We start from the raw sequence: 20,068 nt of genomic DNA, 5'->3' as shown, positions 1-20,068 counted from the left end.
GACATTGGAACACAGGAAGAACCATAGCTCTGTGGGCAGTGAAATAGAACCAATCAGTGAACCTGCCAACCCCAAGGATTCCTCTTGAGGTGTTAAAAGCAACCTCAGCTTCAAACGTGGAGTCAAGAACTATCTTTGGGGATTATGAGAACTTACATGATTGGTCAATTGCGCTAACTGGAATAGTATAAAGGTAGCTTGCCGAACACCAGCTCTATCCCAACTAACATTCAGATTCCAATCTGAATCCTTGTCAATGTAATTTTTGCTGTTATCATCTTCAGCTTCGCCTCACTGTTCCTTTTGCATGGCGCTACCATCATTCAATCCATGTCAACTCACTGCCATCGTCAATATTCGATAGGCATTTGCAGTTTGTGTTAATTTTTTATTTCGATTTAGCCCCATTAATGATGGATAAATACATATGGTGAGATCTCTATGACTCTGAGGGTGCTGAAGCCTTGAATTCTAATCCTGCTAAAAAAACAGAAATGACAGAATGTACGTCAATACAATGTAACATATCTGGAGTATGGTTTAATTCCGTTCCCATCAGATCAGCGATGCCCTATGTGTCCTATTTGTACCATCTAATGAAGCCATGAAACCATCAAGGTTGCAGGAACACTTCAGTAAAAGGCATCCCGAAAAGGCCTCGTATGATATTACTGTTCTAGAAGATGAAAGAGGCATTTGAAAAGTGTTGTACACTCGAGTCATTTGCAAACAAAGCTAAGAGAAGACCTTGATGGTGGTCTCATTGCTTCTTATAACATTCCCAAAATGATAGCAAAGTGTGGAAAACCTCATGCAATTAGTGAAAGATTAATAATGTCATTATCAGAAGTGCTCACCACTGTTCTCAAATGAATACTAGTATTGTAAAATCAATACCTCTGAGTAATAAATCAGTAGCTCATCATATAGACAAAATGAGTAAAGACATTGAGTATCAACTGTGCACAGAGCTACCAAAAAACAGAATTTACGATTTTACTGGATGAGTCATCGTGCATGACAACGAGGCATTGCTAATGGCATATTTACAGTTTATCAAAAATGGAAAAGTTTATGAAGAGATTCTCTTTTGTAAAACGTTAGAAACAAATATCAATGGAGATTCAGTCTACTATTTGCTGAAAATGTATATTGAGAATAAAAGTATTCTGATTAGGAACATGATTTCTTGGACAACAGATGGAGCACCATATATGGCAGGTTAGATCTGGTTTAGTGGCATTTATGAAAAAGAAATTCCAAGTCAGTTTGCAATCCATTGTGTAATTCTTCATAAACATCTCACAGCCAAAAACCTCAGCTAAGCATGACTCTTGTAATATCTGCTATCAATAAAATTAAAGCTCATCCATTAAATAGCAGAATATTTTACCAGCTATGCCAAGATAACAGTGAAGAATTTGAATGCTTGCTTCTTCACACTGAAGTGTATTGTCTGTCAAAAGGCTACTGCTTAAAACATTTCTTTGATCTTTTTGACACTGTGGCTGAATTTTTGCTCAAAGTTGGTAAGAGATTGGGAAACAAAATTGAACTTCTACGTGGAGATGTAGCATACCTAGCCGATTTAGATGACAAAATGAGCATTCTAAATATGAAATTGCAGGATGAGAATTTCAATTTAATCCAGACAAAAAGTGCAATGTCCACTTTTATCAGAAAATTGGAAATACATTAGCAAAACATTGGGAGAAGAATGTTCTTACAGTCTCCCTGCATAGAAAGTATGGCACTCTCTTTCACAGACAGTGATTTGCAAGAGTACTGCTTACACCTGCAGTCACTGAAGAAGGATTTTCAGAATCGATTCAAGGATTTGAACAATCTGGAAATTCCAGACTGGATAATTAACCCATTTCTTTGCAAGGTGAAAGAACAGGAAGAGAGCTTGCAAGAAGGAACTATCAAAATTCAGAATGATGAAGAAGCAAAAATGCTTTTCAAAAATGTCAGCTTTTGTGGTACATGGCTACACTTTCATATGAAGTTTCCTGGTCTTTGGAGAAGAGCCAAACTGCTCTTTATTGCATTTCCATCCTCCTACCTTGTAAAAAGAGGCTTCAGTGCAGTGAACCACATACTCACAAGAAACAGAAACCATTTGGACACTGCTACACGTGGAGACTTAAGGATCTTGTTGTCACTCTTGAACCAGATATTTCAATTCTCGCTAAAAACCATCAAGTTCAAGGATCACCTTGATATCAAAGCTTCTGTACAGCACACAGGTACTGTGTAAGCTAATTTAAAGACAAATAAAAATTAAAAGCAGAAACATTGTTCATATGTTGGCATATGGTAGACATGTTTTTACACTCTGGGGGTGCCAGAATGTATATTGTGCCTAAGAGGTGTATCGGCAAGTATGAACATGCTTTAAGGGGTGTTGGGCTAAAAAATGTTGGGAAACACTGGGTTAGATTTTAAGGGAATCAAGGGTCCCGGAATCGGCAGTCTATGCAGATCAATACTGGAACTCAAAGGCCAATGGCTGGAAGCCCAGGGTCTGCGAGTCCACAGGGGAAGTCATAGGTCCGATGTCTGTGAGTCCACTGGAGGCTGAAGGAGGCCTGCTCTGGGGGTGGGGGGGTGTTTCAATAATAATAAGTACTTCATTGACTTCAAGTGGGAAATTCTCTCATTACAGCAGCAACATGTAAAAATACACTTAGCAGTGTGCAGATTTTACTAATAATAAAGTATTGAATAATAATATACACAATAATAATTTACCAATGTTCAATAATGTACACAATGCAAATAAGTCTGATTCTGAGAATCAGATACAAAAGTGGAACTCAGGACTACAATTAGTTCAGCCCTAATTGTTTTAAATAGAGTGGATGTACGGTTTACATCTCTTCCTTGTTATGGTCTAATCAATATTTAATGTTTTATAGATTCTGCTTCCATCTCTTGAGAAATGACCCAGTTGTTTAGCTGACTCTTTCCCTATGGCCTGAATTATGGAATGAATGGGTTTGAACACTAAATGGTAACAACTCGTGCTTAAGTAGTACCTGTAACCTGCTTCAAGCAGCCCTCAGTTATACCGGTGCCAGAGAAGGATGTGGTGGCCTGCCTTATTGACTATCATCCAGTAGCACTTACATCCACAGTGATGAAGTGCTTTGAGAAGTTGGCGACAAAACCTATCAAATCCTGCCTGGGAAGTGACTTGGTTCCACTCCAATTTGCCTACCGGAGCAACAAGTCCACAGCAGATGCCACCTCACTGGCTCTTTACTCAGCCCTGGAACATCTGGACAGCAAAGATACACACATCAGGATGCTCTTCATTCAGCATTCAATATGATCATCCCCTTAAAACTAATCAATAGCCTCCAAGACCTCGGCCTTACCATCTCCTTACGCAACTGGATCCTTTACTTCCTCACTTGCAGACCCCAGACAGTTCGGATCGAAACAACATCTCCTCCATGATCCACGTCAGCACAGGTGCACCACAAGTTTAGTCCCCCACTCTACTCACTTAGCCCAACTGTGTGGCTAAGCACAGCTCCAATGCCATTTTCAAGTTTGCTCATGACACCTCTGTCATAGGCCAAATCAAAGCGGTGATGAATCAGCACATAGCAGAGAGATTGAAAATCTGGCTGAGAGGTGCTGTAGCAGCAACCTCTTACTCAATGTCAGCAAGCTTATTATTGACTTCAGGAGCCAGTCCTCATCAGAGGATCAGAGGTGGAGAAGGTTAGCAACTTTAAATTCCTCAGTGTTTGTTGTTATTTTGGAGGGCCTGTCCTGGGCCCAGCATGCAGGTGCTATTACAAAGAAAGCACAGCAATGCCTCTGCTTCCTAAAGTGTTTACAAAGATTCGGCCTGACATCTAAAACCTTGACAAACTTCTGTAGATGGGTAGTGGTGAGTATATTGACTGGCTGCATCATAGAAACACCAATGCCCTTGAACGGAAAATCCTACAAAATATTCAAAGTTCAAAGTAACTTTATTATCAAAGTACATATATGTTACCATATACAACTCTGAGATTCAATTTCTAGTGGGCCAGTGTGGTGAACTACATATACCTGTCTGGACACGCCCCCCCCCGCTGACTGCTCCTGTGGCTCCTCCCACAGACCCCGGTATAAAGGCGATTGGAGGCACTGCTCCTCCCTCAGTCTCCAGGATGTTGTGTGATGGTCACTTGCTGCTTGTGCTTTCTTCCAGCCAATAAAAGCCTACCTTAACCCACGTCTCAGAGAGTTATTGATGGTGCATCACATACTCAATAAATCCATAGAATAATAACCCTAACAGAATCACTGAAAGACTACACCAACTTGGGTGTTCAATCAGTGTGCAAAAGACAACAAACTGTGCAAATACAAAAAGAAAGAAATACTAATAATAAGTAAGCAATAAATATTGAGAACATGAGATGAAGAGTCCTTTAAAGTGAATCTGTAGGCTGTGGGGGTATTTCAGTGATAGGGCAAGTGAAGTTATACCCTTAGGTTCAAGAGCCTGATAGCTGAGGAGTAATAACTGTTCCTGAACCAGGAGGCATGAGTCCTGATGTTTCTGTACCCTTTTCCTGATGGCAGCAGCGAGAAGAGATCATGTCTTGGGTGGAGGAGGTCCCTGATGATGGATGCTGCTTTCCTATGGCAGCACTTCATACTGATGTGCTCTGTGGTGGGGAGGGCTTTACCCATGATGGACTGGGCCTTATCCACTACATTCTGTAGGGTTTTCCATTCAAGGGCATTGATGTTTCTATACTAGGCAGTGATGCAGCCAGTCAATATACACTCCACCACACATCTATGGAAGTTCATCAAAGTTTTAGATGTCATGCTGAACCTTCATAAAATCCTAAGGAAGTAGAGGCACTGATACGGCCCAGTCCATAAAGGGTAAAGCCCTCCCCACCACTGAGCACATCTACACGAAACACTGTCACAGGATATCAGCACTTGAGGAGATATCAGAATATTAAGGAGTTGCATTTAACCATTTTGAAGTGAGATGCCATTTCCCTTTGAAAGCAGCAGGGACGGAGATGAAGAAACTGGGGTAAAAGCCAATGTTTGGCGTATCCTGATGCTTCTTCACATGATCGTAATATGTGCAGTTCTGGTGGCCATGCTGTGGGAAGGATGTGATTAAGTTCAAGAGGATGCAGGCAGAGATTCACAGGAATGTTGCCTGGACTCGAGGGTTTGAGTTAAAGGAGAGAATGGATAAGTTGGGACTGTTAATAATGTACTGGTTACACTCCATAGTGTACTGGTTAGGCACAGGAGTACATTCAGCCAGAGACTCATTCCACCGAGATGCAACACCGAGCATCATAGGAAGTCATTCCTGCCTGTAACCATCAAACTTTACAATTCCTCCCTTGGAGTGTCTGACACCCTAAGCCAATAGGCTGGTCCTGGACTTATTTCCTCTTGGCATAATTTACTTATTATTATTTAATTATTTATGGTTTTATATTGCTATATTTCTACACTATTCTTGGTTGGTGCGACTGTAACGAAACCCAATTTCCCTCAGGATCAATAAAATATGTCTGTCTGTCTGTCTGTCTGTTCCTCCTGGAGTGTTGGAGACTGAGAAGTAAGCTTTAGAGGTTTATAAAATTAACAGGGGTATAGATAGGGACAGAGTAGGAGAATCTAAAGTTAGAGGGCATAGATTTAAGGTGTGAGTAAATTATTTAAAGGGGTTCCAGTGGGGAAGTGGGCAAATGGAACAAGCTGCTGGAGGAGGTGAAAGAGGCAGGTACAATTACATTTAAAAGACATTTGGACAGTTGACTGGACAGGAAAGGCTTGGAGAGGGTTATGAGCCAAAATCAGGCGAATGGGATTAGCGCAGACAGGCCTCTTGGCTGGCTCAGACCTAATTCTCTATTCCAACGGCCTTGTCAATCCAAAAGTCATCTATTTTAACATTTCTTTGATAATGGACAAACACATTGTTTTAATAAATACAAGAGATTCAGCAGATGCTGGAAATCCACAGCAACACACAAAATGCTGGAGGAACTTATCAGGTCAGGCAGTATCTAAAGAGGTGAATAAACAGTTGACATTTCGGGCAGGGACTCTTCACCGGGACTGGAAAGGAAGGGGGGGAAATCTGGAATAAGATGGTAGGGAGAAGGGAAGGAGTACAAGCTGGAAGGTGATAGGTGAGGCAAAAGGTGGGTGGGTGGGGGAGAGGGGATGAAGGAAGAAGCTGGGAGGTGATAGATGGAAGAGGTAAAGGGCTGAAGAAGAAGGAGGTCAACAGGAAAGGAGAGTGGACCAAGGGAGAAAGGGGAGGAAGAGGTGCACTTAAGGGAGCTGATTGGAAGGTGAGGAAAAGGGGTAAGAGGGGAGCCAGAATGGGAAATTGAAAAAAGATGGAAGAGGGAGTGGGGAGAAATTACCTGAAGTTAGAGAAATCAATGTTCATGCCATCAGGTTGGAGGCTACCCAGGTGGAATATGCGATGTTGCTCCTCCAACCTGAGTGTGGTCTCATCATTGCAGTAGAAGAGGCCATGGACTGAAATGTTGGAATAGGAAGTAGAATACCTTTAAAGTGCCTCAGATTTTTTTCTCTCTGGGAGTTGCCTTGAGCAGTGCTCTGGATATATATTTTTTTAAATTGCTAGGCAATCTTTGTGGTTGGTAATCTTGATTAGATACCGACAAGAGGGAAGGGCAATGTTTGCACAATCTCTCCACTTACTAAACTGAATGATATGCATTAGTGTTACATAGGTTTGCCGTCACAGTGTCCTCTAAGCTAAAGGGTGGAGTACAGCACTGGGATATTCCATGTTTTGTGGGGGCACTGTGCCTCTCAAAAGTTCAGTAAAATGGTAACACTAAAATAGAATGACGTCATTTTAATTGTTAGGCCGTTGTGCTAGAAACTGTTTGATGATGCTGCTTCACTGAAGCAGTACCCCTGTCAACCTATATGGGCTTACCTATCAGCAACCTTCAGTCCCCTTGTACCTTTCCGCTAATAGTTTTCCCTGGAGGTGCGGTTCCCCTGGGCTGTGTTGAGGTGCTCTTCCTCTTCTGAATAAAACCACTAACCTAAATGGCTCTATCTTACGGTTAGCGGATCAAAACTGGAGCAAACAACATACAAGGTAGGCAAAAATTACCGATCGGTGGTTCTCTATGGCACATCAGCTGAGGCTGGGTGAGAAATGTGTGGAATGTGATTAATGAAATGGTTGAAGTTTTATTCTGTATTTACAAGGAGAGTTGTGCAAGACGTGTACAAACCAGTACCAGCGTGTTCAGGCTTCTGAAGCCATGAGAGAAGTAATTTTATCTCCTTCAAAATGGAAAGAAATTTTTGGAAGGAACATTAACCTAAATAACTAATTTGAATGTAAGTTATGTATGTGAGAATTGAATGGTGTGTGAGCATAGATTTAGAGGGATGGACAAAGGATACAGGGGCTATGGATGAAAGGGACTACAATGAAACAGAACATAACAGCAACAGGACCTTCAGCCAACAATGTTGTGGCAAATCAATTTTAAATTAGTAATCAAATGGCTAACTGAACTAATTCCCTCTGCCAACCCAGTGTCTACATCCTTCCATTATAGAAATGTTTTTTTAACTGTGCGGTTATGATATGTAACTTGCTATCTACAAGAAGCATAGCTTTCAAAAGGGGGAGAAACTTGACAGGAAATAATTTGCTGGTCTGTTGTGAAAAGACAGGGAATGAGACTGACCAGCTACCTTGATAAGGAACCAGCGTAGTCTCAATATTTCCATGTCTTAATAATTCTGAGTGTGTTCTTTATCGATTCCTTCTACTGTCAGCAAAAGCATTTCAGAATTGCTGATAGAGGAATTGTTACAAATCACATTTGCACATTTAAGGCACTTTAAAAGTAGTCCTTTAAAAGCACTACTTTGCCATTTTCCCAGGAGCACAAGAAAATAGGATCAGGTGTAGTCACCGGACCACTCTAGCATTCAATATGATTGTAAGACCATAAGCTATAGGAGCAGAATTCAGCTGTTTGGCCCATTGAGTCTGCTCTGTCATTGGTCATAACTGATTTACTAATACTTACCATAAACTCCTTTTGCTATTTCATTTTAACAATACTTATGAAACAGCTTTAACATAACAAAACATCAAGGTGTATCGCAGGAATGCTGCTGATCGATACTAAAATTCTGCTACATCAGAAAATATAAGGACAGGCTACCAAAAGATTTGTAGTATAGGTTTTAATCAGCTTCTTTGAGGTTCTCACAATCACTGATCTGCAGTGTCCTCCTTTTCGTGCCAGTTCGCACACCCCGACATTCCTCAATCTACCAAATATTTTTCAATCTCCACTTTAAATATATCTAACTATCTCTAGGGCCTCAACCTTCCCTAGACTGTAGAGAATTCCAGAGATTTATTACCCTCTGATAGAAAACATTTATACACATCCAGCTTTAACTGACCAGCCTTCATTTTGTGACTGTGATCTTTGGCACTGGAGAGTCACTGAAACTGGTGATATAAAGGTCTTTATTCATCGCAACAACCAAACATTCTCTTGGATATCCTCTCCACAGAGTCTCAGAAAGCTGAAGTAAATCGCAATCTTACACCATTCAGATCGCTGGTAATAGCAGATGATTCAATACAAATTCAATAATTACAATGACACAGTTTATTACAAAATTTTGAGTCCTAAGAGTTACATATCTACAGTGGGAGGCACCTCTGATATTCAAATCCCTTTGCTGGGACAACGTCATTCACAAAGATGGTCTAAAAGCTTCTGAAGACAGAGAACCCAGACATTCAAAAGTTAATGATGTGAGGCTGACTCTCTGAGTACACAATATCCCAACCATTGATTAATCAGCTACACTCGTGACCATGTATGATATGCTAAGTGACATAATCAGTCTGGTCTGCAAGCTTTGATGGACTCAGCCACAATGGTGCAAAATAACTTAACCTATGTCGTCTTGCATTTGGCTATACAAATGAGAACTTCGTATGGTCACTTAGTAAACCTTAGCAGCCATCCCATGCTGTGAGCCAGCAGCCTGTGCGCTAGACAATTCTGTTTGTTTATAAAGCCGTCTTTTTAACTTCAACCTTGCAGTTTACATCTAGAACTAAAGGTAGGTTTGCATTTGAATTAATATCTGCTATGTTCATATCAGAATCGGGTTTAAAATCACCGCAATATGTTGTGAAATTTGTTAACTTTGCAACAGCAGCTCACTGCAGTACATGACAAACATAGAGAAAAATCTGAATTACAGTAAGTATATATCTGTATTTAATAGTTGAGTTAAAATAAGTGGTGCAAAAACAGAAATAAATTTAAAAAGTAGTGAGGTAGTGTTCATGATAGAGCTGGATAATTTTACAACTTTCTGCAATCCTGTGCAGTAGCTCCCCCCCCCCCCCCACCCCCAAAGCCCACAAACAGCTCTTTGGTGTTACTAACATTGAGTGCAAGGTTGTTGCTATGACACATCTCAGCTAACTGGTATAGCTCACTCCTGTAAGTCCTCTCATCACTATCTGAGATTCTGCCTACAATGGTTGTATCACCAGCAAATTTATAGATGGCATTTGAGCTGTGCCTGGCCACACAGTCATGGGTGTAGAGAGAGTAAAGCAGTGAGCTAAGCACACATCCCTGCAGTGTGCCAGTGTTGATTGTCAGCAAGGTGGAGATGTTATTTCCAATCCGCACGGATTGTGGTCTTCTGGTTAGGAAGTCAAAGATCCAGTTGCAGAGGGAGGTATAGAGGACAGGTACTGTAGCTTTTTGATCAGGACATTTAATTGCATAACTCCTGAATCCTTAATGCTACATCCCCTTGATCATGATTTGAGCCACGATCCTTGTGGGACAGAGTATCAAGGTCTGTTGGTTTGCAAGGACCCAGCATCAATCAGAAATGTGTCCTTATATTGCATCATTCACCTCTCAGGACATCCCAAAGTACAAACGGTTTGTATATTGTAGTCAACAGCATAGCATTGGAAGTGCAGATATTGTGCACAGCAGCAAAATGTGCTCCCAAAAATACCAATGTAACAAAATCCAGATAATCTGCTTTTAATGATCTTGGGTAAAAATAGGCCAAGGTGTTAAAGAATCATAGAAAATCCAGAAGAAGGTTGTTTGGCCCACTACATCTGCATTTTCTAATTCCAGCCCCCAGCACTTGAGCCAAGGCCCCTATGAATCATTGTCTCAAGGATGTGCCCACACAGGTTTTAAATGTGATGAGGATTTCTCTTTTAGGAAGAAAATCCAAGACCTCTCCACCCTCTGGATGAATAAGTGTTCTCCCATTTCTCCACTTCTATCATTTACTTTCAATATTTCCCTCCTTATTTTTGTTTCCTTAACCAGGAACATTAATCTTTCCTATATATTCTATCTATAAACCCATCTATACATTTATTCTATCTTTTCATCTTTCTAAAGTCCCCAGTTAATATCAGTGTGGATAACTTCACTCAACTCTGAACTGATACCATAATCTATGGACTCACTTCCAAGGATCCTGTAATTTATGTTATCTGTATTATTTATTTCCTATTTGTTTATTTATTATTATTTTGGGGGGTTTTGTACGTACACAATTTGCCTTCTTTTGCACACTGGTTGTTTGTCAGTCTGTGTGTAGCTTTTCATTGATTCAGTTGTACTTCTATGTTCTATTGTGAATGCCTGCAAGAAAGTGAATCTCGGGGTAGTTTATGGCGACATCTACAGTACGTACTTTGATAATAACTTTACTTTGGACTTTGGACTTACCTTGCTTTCCTTTGTTTCAAAGAAAACATCCCCGGCCCATCCTTATTCCTCATAGCTAACATTTTCCAGTCCTGGTAACATTCCTATAGATCTTCTGTGCACCATTCCAGTGCAATCACATGTCATGGACTGCGTCCTGCTCCAATAAATTATGATGTGGGAACTTTTCACACCCACCTGAGAGAACAAACAGTGCTTCAATTACGCATCGCACCTGATAGATGACACCTCTACAGCACTCCCTCGCTGGGATGGACCTTGAACCAATAACCATATGAGGAGAGAGGCAAGATTGCTACCTATCCTCCCTTTGCCCCCTCTCCGCCCATTCGTCAGGTAAGGTTGCTGATGGGGATAGTATTTTTTTATATTCTGTGTGAGAGACGGAATTTATTAACACAGCTATAAATAAGTCTGGAATTAAACAATACTGAATGAACGTGCCCACATTCAACATTTCTATTTGTTCAGAATTCCCATTTCAGGCTGAATCGTTACGTTTGTGTTTCCCAGGACAGAGCTACATTCTGTCTTCATTAACTTTAATAAATAGCAGAGAAATTATAAACAAGGGAAATTGAACCCCCTGCTAATTACCAGATCTTAGTAGGTTGGGCTGCACAATTTTGCACACTGATTACTTTTCCCCTGAGGCATCTGAGAGTAATTTATGTTTGGCCACTGTGATCAAATGGTTACAAGATTATCATCTGCTGATTGTATTCAGCTCCTGGGAGAAGTGAATATCAGAGGCAAGCTGGTATTCTCAGACATTTAGCACAAGGAACGGATGACATATTTTTCCTCAGTGAGGCTCCATGTGGCGTGTTGCATTTCACTGTAAGCATCTGCAGAGGTTTTGAAATATACTCCATGCCCCTATCACATACAAAAGCTGTTCGAGGCTGATCCAGAATGAACATTCTGAAAATCATGACCTTTATGAATAAAGGAAGGCTTGCGTTCTACAGCTCTTTTTTACTAAGTCACTCAAAGAAGTACTCTTGGTGAGTGCTGCTGTCCAAGAAATACAGCAACCGATTGGCACACATCAAATGTCTGCAATTAGTAATCAAACCATCATCAGTCATCTTTTGTAGTGTCGCTGAGTGCGGGTTAAGTATTCGCCATGACAAATGAGCCAACTGCTTTGTCAAACGCTGCCACAAGATATTGCAAGTCACGGTAAGAAGGAAGCAGGTTTTAGTGTAACCAAGAGATGGCAGCAAGAATAAGGACGTCCCCTATATCAGTGTCAGGCGTCTCCCCTGATTTTATGCTGAGGCCACTGAGGTGAGATTTGGACATAAAGTGATCCAACGTGCAGCCCCAAGACTGCTACCACAACCATCAACACATCAGTGATTAGGGACAGTCTGCATTGGAGATCTGACTGTTTGGGATAATAATTAATTTGGCACTGACCTCATTAATCCATTTTTTTTAGCTGCTGGCTGATAACGTAGAATGGCTTCTGTGAAAGATCCATTAACAAAGGAGCTGGAGGAGGAACTGAAACTGAACACAGACGATCTCCGTAGCCACGCCTGGTTCCATGGCCCTATCCCACGACAGGTTGGAATTCCCTCTCTATTTCATTCTGTACCTATGAACCATGAGGCTCAAACTTAATACAACTTGAAAACCATAGCATACAGTTAAATTTCCTTGAAGTTAGTTGAAAATGCTGTTTTTCCAGTATTGTGCAATTGAATTTTTTTAAGTTAAGCATGCGAATAACCACTACAAACCCTTCATGGCCTCAGTCACCTGCATCCTGTTGGAAAGTCTACACAGACTGATGTGTTTTGCTCCTATAGGAACATTGGGTCACATTGTGCTGGGGTTGAATGTTCCCAGGACAAGTAGGTTTTGACCTGGGAATCGGATATTACTGTGTTGGACTTGACCCTCTAATTTCTTATGCTTCAAGGTCATATACACACTATACCAATCCCCACTTTAATGTCCCAACAGGAGCCCTAGGCAAATTCAGGCCCCGACCATTCTGTTGGTCTGCAATTTCCCAGATCACCGAATCTACCAGGTCAGATTTCATTCCTTCTGTTTTGATTCTACTGGACTCTGATCCATCCAATGGCCAGGATTTTTCTAGTACCTAATTCTACCCTCCCCACTCCCTGCTGATTCTGTTAGACCTCTCTTTGCTGATTCTGTTAGACTCATACACCCTCTCTTCGTGTATGAGTCTTCTGATCTCTGACCTCCACTTTTTCTTTCATTCTGGCAGTACCGGAGTCTTTCCCCTCCCTGCGCCACTGATTCATCAGTTCCCAGATTCCTCTCAGGCTCTTTCTTTAATCTGTTCGTCTCTAATCTTTTAATTCCTTATCACTATCCCCTCCACCCCCCATCCCCAATCACAATACCAATAATGCTCCCTGAGCAATCCTCCTGCTTTCAAACTGCGGGGTATCAAAGCCACATTTTACCACCCTCCCTAAATCCTGGCCATGGCAAAGGATCTCTTGGACTGTGTCCACTGACCATGATCACCCACTCCCCCAGTATGACCTTAGCAGAATTAGGTCATTCGGCCCATCAAGTCTGCTCTGCCATTCCATCACGGCTGATTTATTATCCCTCTCAACCCCATTCTCCTGCTTTCTCCTCGTAACCTTTGACGCCCTGACTAATGAAGAACCTATCAGCCTCTGTTTTAACTATACCCAATTGTCTGGTCTTCACAGCTGTCTGTGGAATGAATTCCACAGATTCACCACCCACCCCCACTTTCCCCAGCTAAAGAAATTCCTCTTCAGACGAAGCCAGCCCCTTAAAGGGGCTGAGGGCATATTTTGTAAAAAGATGCAATACAATAAGTGAAAATGTCAGCCGAGGGCCAAGGATAAAAACACCAATTTGCTACATCCATCTAGGTTGCAAAAGAGGTTGCAATAAAATCCTAACCAGTTACCTCTGCAAGGAGGTTTTTTTAAATTATTAATTTGGCTCAGAGATCAAATGAGAGCCAGAATAAAGAACTATAAGACTAGGGTAAAGCATTGATGACATATAGAGGAATCCACATGGGTTCTAATAAACTGATTTTGTCTGAACCAAATGGCAGATCCAATTCACCACTAATGTGACATTCCACTTGCCACGCTGCCCAACTGTGCCCTTTAATTTTACTTTTTTCTGCAGTCACAGAACAACAAATTTCATGACATACCATCACTGATAATAAACCTGATTCGGATCCCGATTCACCGCTTGGATTGGAACTGTAGCCCCACCTATTAAGACAGCAACACATTCATACACCAGTTCCAACACAAGAGAAAACAGTCCTTAAAAAGGTGCAGATTTCACAATGGGGAGAAACTTTTCATGGGAAAAGTGAGGAATTGAGATAAGTGTTTCTTTTTTCAAAAACATCTAAATATAGAGAAGGAAATGGCAAAACTAATACTTCAACAGGAAGTTAAGGTTCCAACAGTTGATTAGATATCAGTGGCTGAACAGGAGTTATGCTCTTGCTATCAAAAGACAATAGTCAGGAACCACTATGCCATCAAAATGGCCGGCTGCCTAGAAAATAAAGGAAGCACCCATGAGTTCCACCACTGTGTTATTGGTGATCATGAAATAGTGCCAACTTTTTCACATTTATTATCCTGCAGAATTTCAAGGAATCATTTTCCTTGGCCTCTTCTAAGAATATATTTAATTCATAGCCAAATAGCAGCAGGATCAGATGTTGATCTTGGACTTCAGCTGATCGGTTGACTTCAGGTCTTATCTCTGATCTCAAGCCTGAAATCTTTCATCCTTTCATCCTAAAACAAATATGGAAAGGCAAATAAAATAAATTTAATATTAGCCAATGAATATCAGATGGAGGCTGATTCTCCTCTTTGTTAACTTAGGAAGCAGAGGCACTGATTGAGAGAGATGGAGATTTCCTCATCCGCGAGTCCCGTTCCAGTCCAGGGGACTATGTACTGAGCTGCACCTGGAAACACGAGTCTCTCCATTTCAAGATCATCCGCGTGGTCCTGCGGCGCAAGGAGTCCTACACCCGAGTGCTGTACCAGTTTGAAAAGGAGAGCTTTGATAACATCCCAGCACTGGTGCGATGCTATGTGGGGAACCGCAAGCCAATTTCGGAGAAAAGTGGAGCGATAATCTTCCATCCAGTAAACCGCACTGTACCCTTGAGGTGCATAGAGGAAAAATATAGAAAAGCATCAAATCAAAGATCACAACATGGACCACAGGCAGTCAAAAGCAATGATCAAAATAAAAGATTCAGCTTAAATCTATTCGAAGGAGTATCTTCAGGCCAGCTTGAAGTGGATAGTAATCTTTTGAGGTAATTATTTATTTAAATAACTCTGGGAACCACAGTGACAGGGCTGAGGGTGGAGCAGTTGGTATACAACTAGATGCAATTGTATACAGGAAGGACAGGCAGATGATAGGATAGCAGTCAGCGGGATGAGTTGCAGTGCAACATGGGAACAAAATCTAAAAGGGTGTTGAATACAGGACCGGAGGTGTTATATTTTAATTCACGCAGTATATGGAATATTGTAGATGATCTTGTAGCGCGGTTACAGATTGGTAGGAATGACATTGTAGGCACCACCTAGTTAAGGCTGAAAGAAGATCATAGTTGGGAATTAACATCTAAGGTCACACGTTGTATCAAAATGTCAGGTAGGTAAGCAGAGGGGTGGGGTGGCTCTGTAGGTAAAAAAATCAAATCCTTAGAAAGAGGTAACATACTATCCAAAGATGTAGACGCGTTGTGGGTAGCGTTAAGAAACTGCAAGAATAAAAAGACCCTGATGGGGGTTATATACAAATCTCTGCACAGTAGCCAGGATGTGGTCTACAAATTACAACGGGAGATTATAAACACATGTCAAAAGGGCAATGTTATGATAATCATGAGTGATTTCAATATGCAGGTAACTTGGGAAAATCAGGTTGGTGTTGGATCCTGAGAGAGAGAATTTCTAGAATGTCTTTTTAGAGTAGATGGCTTTTTAGAGTAGTTTGACTTTGAGCCCACTAGGGGAAGGGCTAATTCTGGATTGGGTGTTGTGCTATGAACTGGATTTGATTAGGGAGCTTAAGGTAAAGGAACCCTTAGGAGAAGTGATCATAATATCATAGATTTTACCATGCAGTTTGAGAGGGAGAAGCTAAAGTCAGATGTATCAGTATTACAGTGGAGTAAAGAGAATTATAGTGGTCTGAGAGAGGGGCTGGCCACAGTGTGTTGGAAGGGGACACTAGTAAAGACGACAGCAGAACAGCAATGGCTGGATTTTCTGAGAGCAATTTGGAAGGCACAGGATAGATACATCCCAGTGGAGAAATACATTCTAAAGGCATAATGATGCAACCATGGCTGACAAGGGAAGTGAAAAGCAAAGGAGAGGGTACATAATAGAGGAAAAATTAGTGGAAAGTTAAGGGATTGGGAAGCTTTAAAAACCCAACAGAAGGCAACTAAAAAGGCCATAAGGAGGGAAAAGATGAAATATCAAGGTAAGCTAGCAAATAATATCAAAGAGGATACCAGAAGTTTGTTTTCAGATACATAAAGAGTAAAGGAGAGGTGAGAGTGGATATTGGACCACTGGAAAATGACACTGGAAAGGTAGTAATGGTGGACAAGGGAATGATGCATGAACTGAATAAGTATTTTGCATCTGTCTTCACGATGGAAGACACTAATAGTATGCCAGAAGTTCGAGGGTGTCAGGGGGCAGAAGTGAGTGCAATTGCTATCACTAGGGAGAAGGTGCTTGGGAAGCTGAAAGGTCCTAAGGTAGATAAGTCACCTGGACCAGATGGACTACACACCAGGGTTCTGAAAGAGGTGGCTGGGAAGATTATGGAGGGATTCTTCTTTCAGGAAGAAGGTTCCGGAGGACTGGAAAATTCCAAATGTTACTTGACTCTTCAAAAAGGGAGAGAGGCAGAAGAAAGACAATTATAGACCAGTTAGCCCAACCTCAGTGGCTGGAAAGATGTTGAAGTTGATTGTTAAGGACAAGGTCTCAAGGTACTTGGAGGCACATGATAAAATAGGCCAGAGTCAGTGTGGTTTCTTTAAGGGGAATAAAGGATAGACAAAGGAGAATCGGTGGATGTAGTGCACTTGGATCTTCAGAAGGCTTGGCAAGGTACCGCACATGAGGCTACTTAACAAGATAAGAGCCCAATGTACAGGAAAAACTTTATCATTGATAGAGGATTGGCTGATTGGCAGGAAGCAAAGAGTTGGAATAAAGAGAGCCTTTTCTGATTGTCTGCCGGTGATTAATGGTTGGTGTTCCTCAGGGGTTGGTGTTGGGAGCACTTCTTTTTACATTATATTTGGTTGCTATATTTGGTTGTTATATTTGGTGCTCTGGCGGGATAGATTAGAGGGCTCATCTAGGGAAACTATTTGGGTGGAACTGAGGAATGGGAAAGGTGTAGTAACACTTATAGGGGTGTATTATAGACCACCTAATGGGGAGCAAGAATTGGAGGAGCAAATTTGTAGTAAGCACAGGGTTGTGATTGTGGGAGATTTTAATTTTCCACACATAGACTGGGAAGCCCATACTGTAAAAGGGATGGATGGTTTGGAGTTTGTAAAATGTGTGCAGGATAGTTTTTTGCAGCAATACATAGAGGTACCGACTAGAGAAGGGGCAGTGTTGGATCTTCTGTTAGGGAATGAAATAGGTCAGGTGACGGAGGTATGTGTTGGGGAGCACTTTGGGTCCAGTGATCACAATGCCATTAGTTTCAATATAATTATGGAGAAGGATAGGACTGGACCCAGGGTTGAGATTTTTGATTGGAGAAAGGCTAACTTCGAGGAGATATGAAAGGATTTAGAAGGAGTGGATTGGGACAATTTGTTTTATGGGAAGGAAGTAATAGAGAAATGGAGGTCATTTAAAGGTGAAATCTTGAGGGTACAGAATCTTTATGTTCCTGTTAGATTGAAAGGAAAGGTTAAAAGTTTGAGAGAGCCATGGTTTTCAAGGGATATTGGAAACTTGATTAGGAAAAAGAGAGATATCTATGATAAATATAGGCAGCATGGAGTAAATGAGGTGCTCGAGGAATATAAAGAATGTAAAAAGAATCTTAAGGAAGAAATTAGAAAAGCTAAAAGAAGATACGAGGTTGCTTTGGCAAGTAAGATGAAAATAAATCCGAAGGGTTTCTACAGTTATATTAATAGCAAAAGAATAGTGAGGGATAAAATTGGTCCTTTAGAGAATCAGAGTGGATAGCTATGTGTGGAGCCGAAAGAGATGGGGGAGATTTTGAACAATTTCTTTTCTTTGGTATTCACTAAGGAGAAGGATATTGAATTGTGTAAGGTAAGGGAAACAAGTAGGGAAGTTATGGAAACTATGACGATTAAAGAGGAGGAAGTACTGGCGCTTTTAAGGAATATAAATGTGGATAAATCTCCGGGTCTTGACAGGATATTCCCTAGGACCTTGAGGGAAGTTAGTGTGGAAATAGCAGGGGCTCTGACAGAAATATTTTAAATGTCATTAGAAACGGGGATGGTGCCGGAGGATTGGCGTATTGCTCATGTGGTTCCATTGTTTAAAAAGGGTTCTAAGAGTAAACCTAGCAATTATAGGCTTGTCAGTTTGACATCAGTGGTGGGTAAATTAATGGACAATATTCTTAGAGATGGTATATATAATTATCTGGATAGACAGGGTCTGATTAGGAACAGTCAGCATGGATTTATGCGTGGAAGGTCATGTTTGACAAATCTTATTGAATTTTTTGAAGAGGTTACGAGGAAAGTTGACGAGGGTAAAGCAGTGGATGTAGTCTATATGGACTTCAGTAAGGCCTTTGACAAGGTTCCGCATGGAAGGTTAGTTAGGAAGGTTCAATCATTAGGTATTAATATTGAAGTAGTAAAATGGATTCAACAGTGGCTGGATGGGAGATGCCAGAGAGTAGTGGTGGATAACTGTTTGTCAGGTTGGAGCCCGGTGACTAGTGGTGTGCTTCAGGGATCTGTACTGGGTCCAATGTTGTTTGTCATATACATTAATGATCTGGATGATGGGGTGGTAAATTGGATTAGTAAGTTTGCAGATGATACTAAGGTAGGTGGCGTTGTGGATAATGAAGTAGGTTTTCAAAGCTTGCAGAGAGATTTAGGCCAGTTAGAAGAGTGGGCTGAAAGATGGCAGATGGAGTTTAATGCTGATGAGTGTGAGGTGCTACATTTTGGTAGGAATAATCCAAATAGGACATACATGGTAAATGGTAGGGCATTGAAGAATGCAGTAGAACAGAGTGACCTAGGAATAATGGTGCATAGTTCCCTGAAGGTGGAATCTCATGTGGATTGGGTGGTGAAGAAAGCTTTTGGTATACTGACCTTTATAAATCAGAGCATTGTAGGAGTTGGGATGTAATGTTAACATTATACAAGGCATTGGTAAGGCCGAATTTGGAGTATTGTGTACAGTTCTGGTCACCGAATTATAGGAAAGATGTCAAAAAAATAGAGAGAGTACAGAGAAGATTTACTAGAATGTTACCTGGGTTTCAGCACCTAAGTTACAGGGAAAGGTTGAACAAGTTAGGTCTTTATTCTTTGGAGCATAGAAGGTTGAGGGGGGGACTTGATAGAGGTATTGAAAATTATGAGGGGGATAGATAGTTGACGTGGATAGGCTTTTTCCATTGAGAGTAGGGGAGATTCAAACAAGAGGACATGAGTTGAGAGTTAGGGGACAAAAGTTTAAGGGTAATATGAGGGGGAATTTCTTTACTTAGAGAGTGGTAGCTGTGTGGAACGAGCTTCCAGTAGAAGTGATAGAGGCAGGTTCGGTATTGTCATTTAAAGTAAAATTGGATAGGTATATGGACAGGAAAGGACTGAAGGGTTATGGGCTGAGTGCGGGCCAGTGGGACTAGGTGAGAGTAAGTGTTCGGCATGGACTAGAAGGGCCGAGATGGCCTGTTTCCGTGCTGTAATTGTTATATGGTTATATGGTTACATGGTTGACAGAAGTGATGGCTTGTGGCCAAGTTTGCAGATGATATTAAGATGAGTGAAGGGACAGGTAATGTTGAGGAAGCAGGGAGGCTGCAGAAGGACTTACACAGATTAGGAGAATGGGCAAAGAAGTGGCATGTGGAATACAGTATCGGGAAGTGTATGGTCATGCACTTCGGTAGAAGGAACAAAAGCATAGATTATTTTCTAAGTGGGCAGAAAATTC

The 20,068-nt window shown here is 41.2% G+C and overlaps 1 protein-coding gene across 3 annotated transcripts in view; it reads left to right on the top strand.

Moving 5' to 3' along the window:
- Positions 1–6,797: 6,797 nt before the first annotated feature.
- The window catches only part of LOC140740152 (breast cancer anti-estrogen resistance protein 3 homolog), a 48,123-nt gene continuing 34,852 nt past the window's right edge, over positions 6,798–20,068 (top strand). For 2 of the 3 annotated variants that reach the window (XM_073069117.1, XM_073069115.1), the window contains exons 1-3: positions 6,798–7,144; positions 12,265–12,392; positions 14,711–15,156. In XM_073069117.1, the coding sequence (XP_072925218.1) occupies positions 12,285–12,392; positions 14,711–15,156 (554 nt within the window). In that variant the 5' untranslated portion in view covers positions 6,798–7,144; positions 12,265–12,284. Of the gene's footprint in view, positions 7,145–10,855; positions 11,154–12,264; positions 12,393–14,710; positions 15,157–20,068 lie in introns of those variants that run through there. The other variant, XM_073069116.1, reaches the window with a different exon arrangement.

This window comes from Hemitrygon akajei, chromosome 16 (assembly GCF_048418815.1).
Source record: "Hemitrygon akajei chromosome 16, sHemAka1.3, whole genome shotgun sequence".
Lineage (NCBI taxonomy): Eukaryota > Metazoa > Chordata > Chondrichthyes > Myliobatiformes > Dasyatidae > Hemitrygon > Hemitrygon akajei.
Note: the sequence above shows the minus strand (reverse complement) of the source record. Positions and strands in the feature narration are given on the sequence as shown.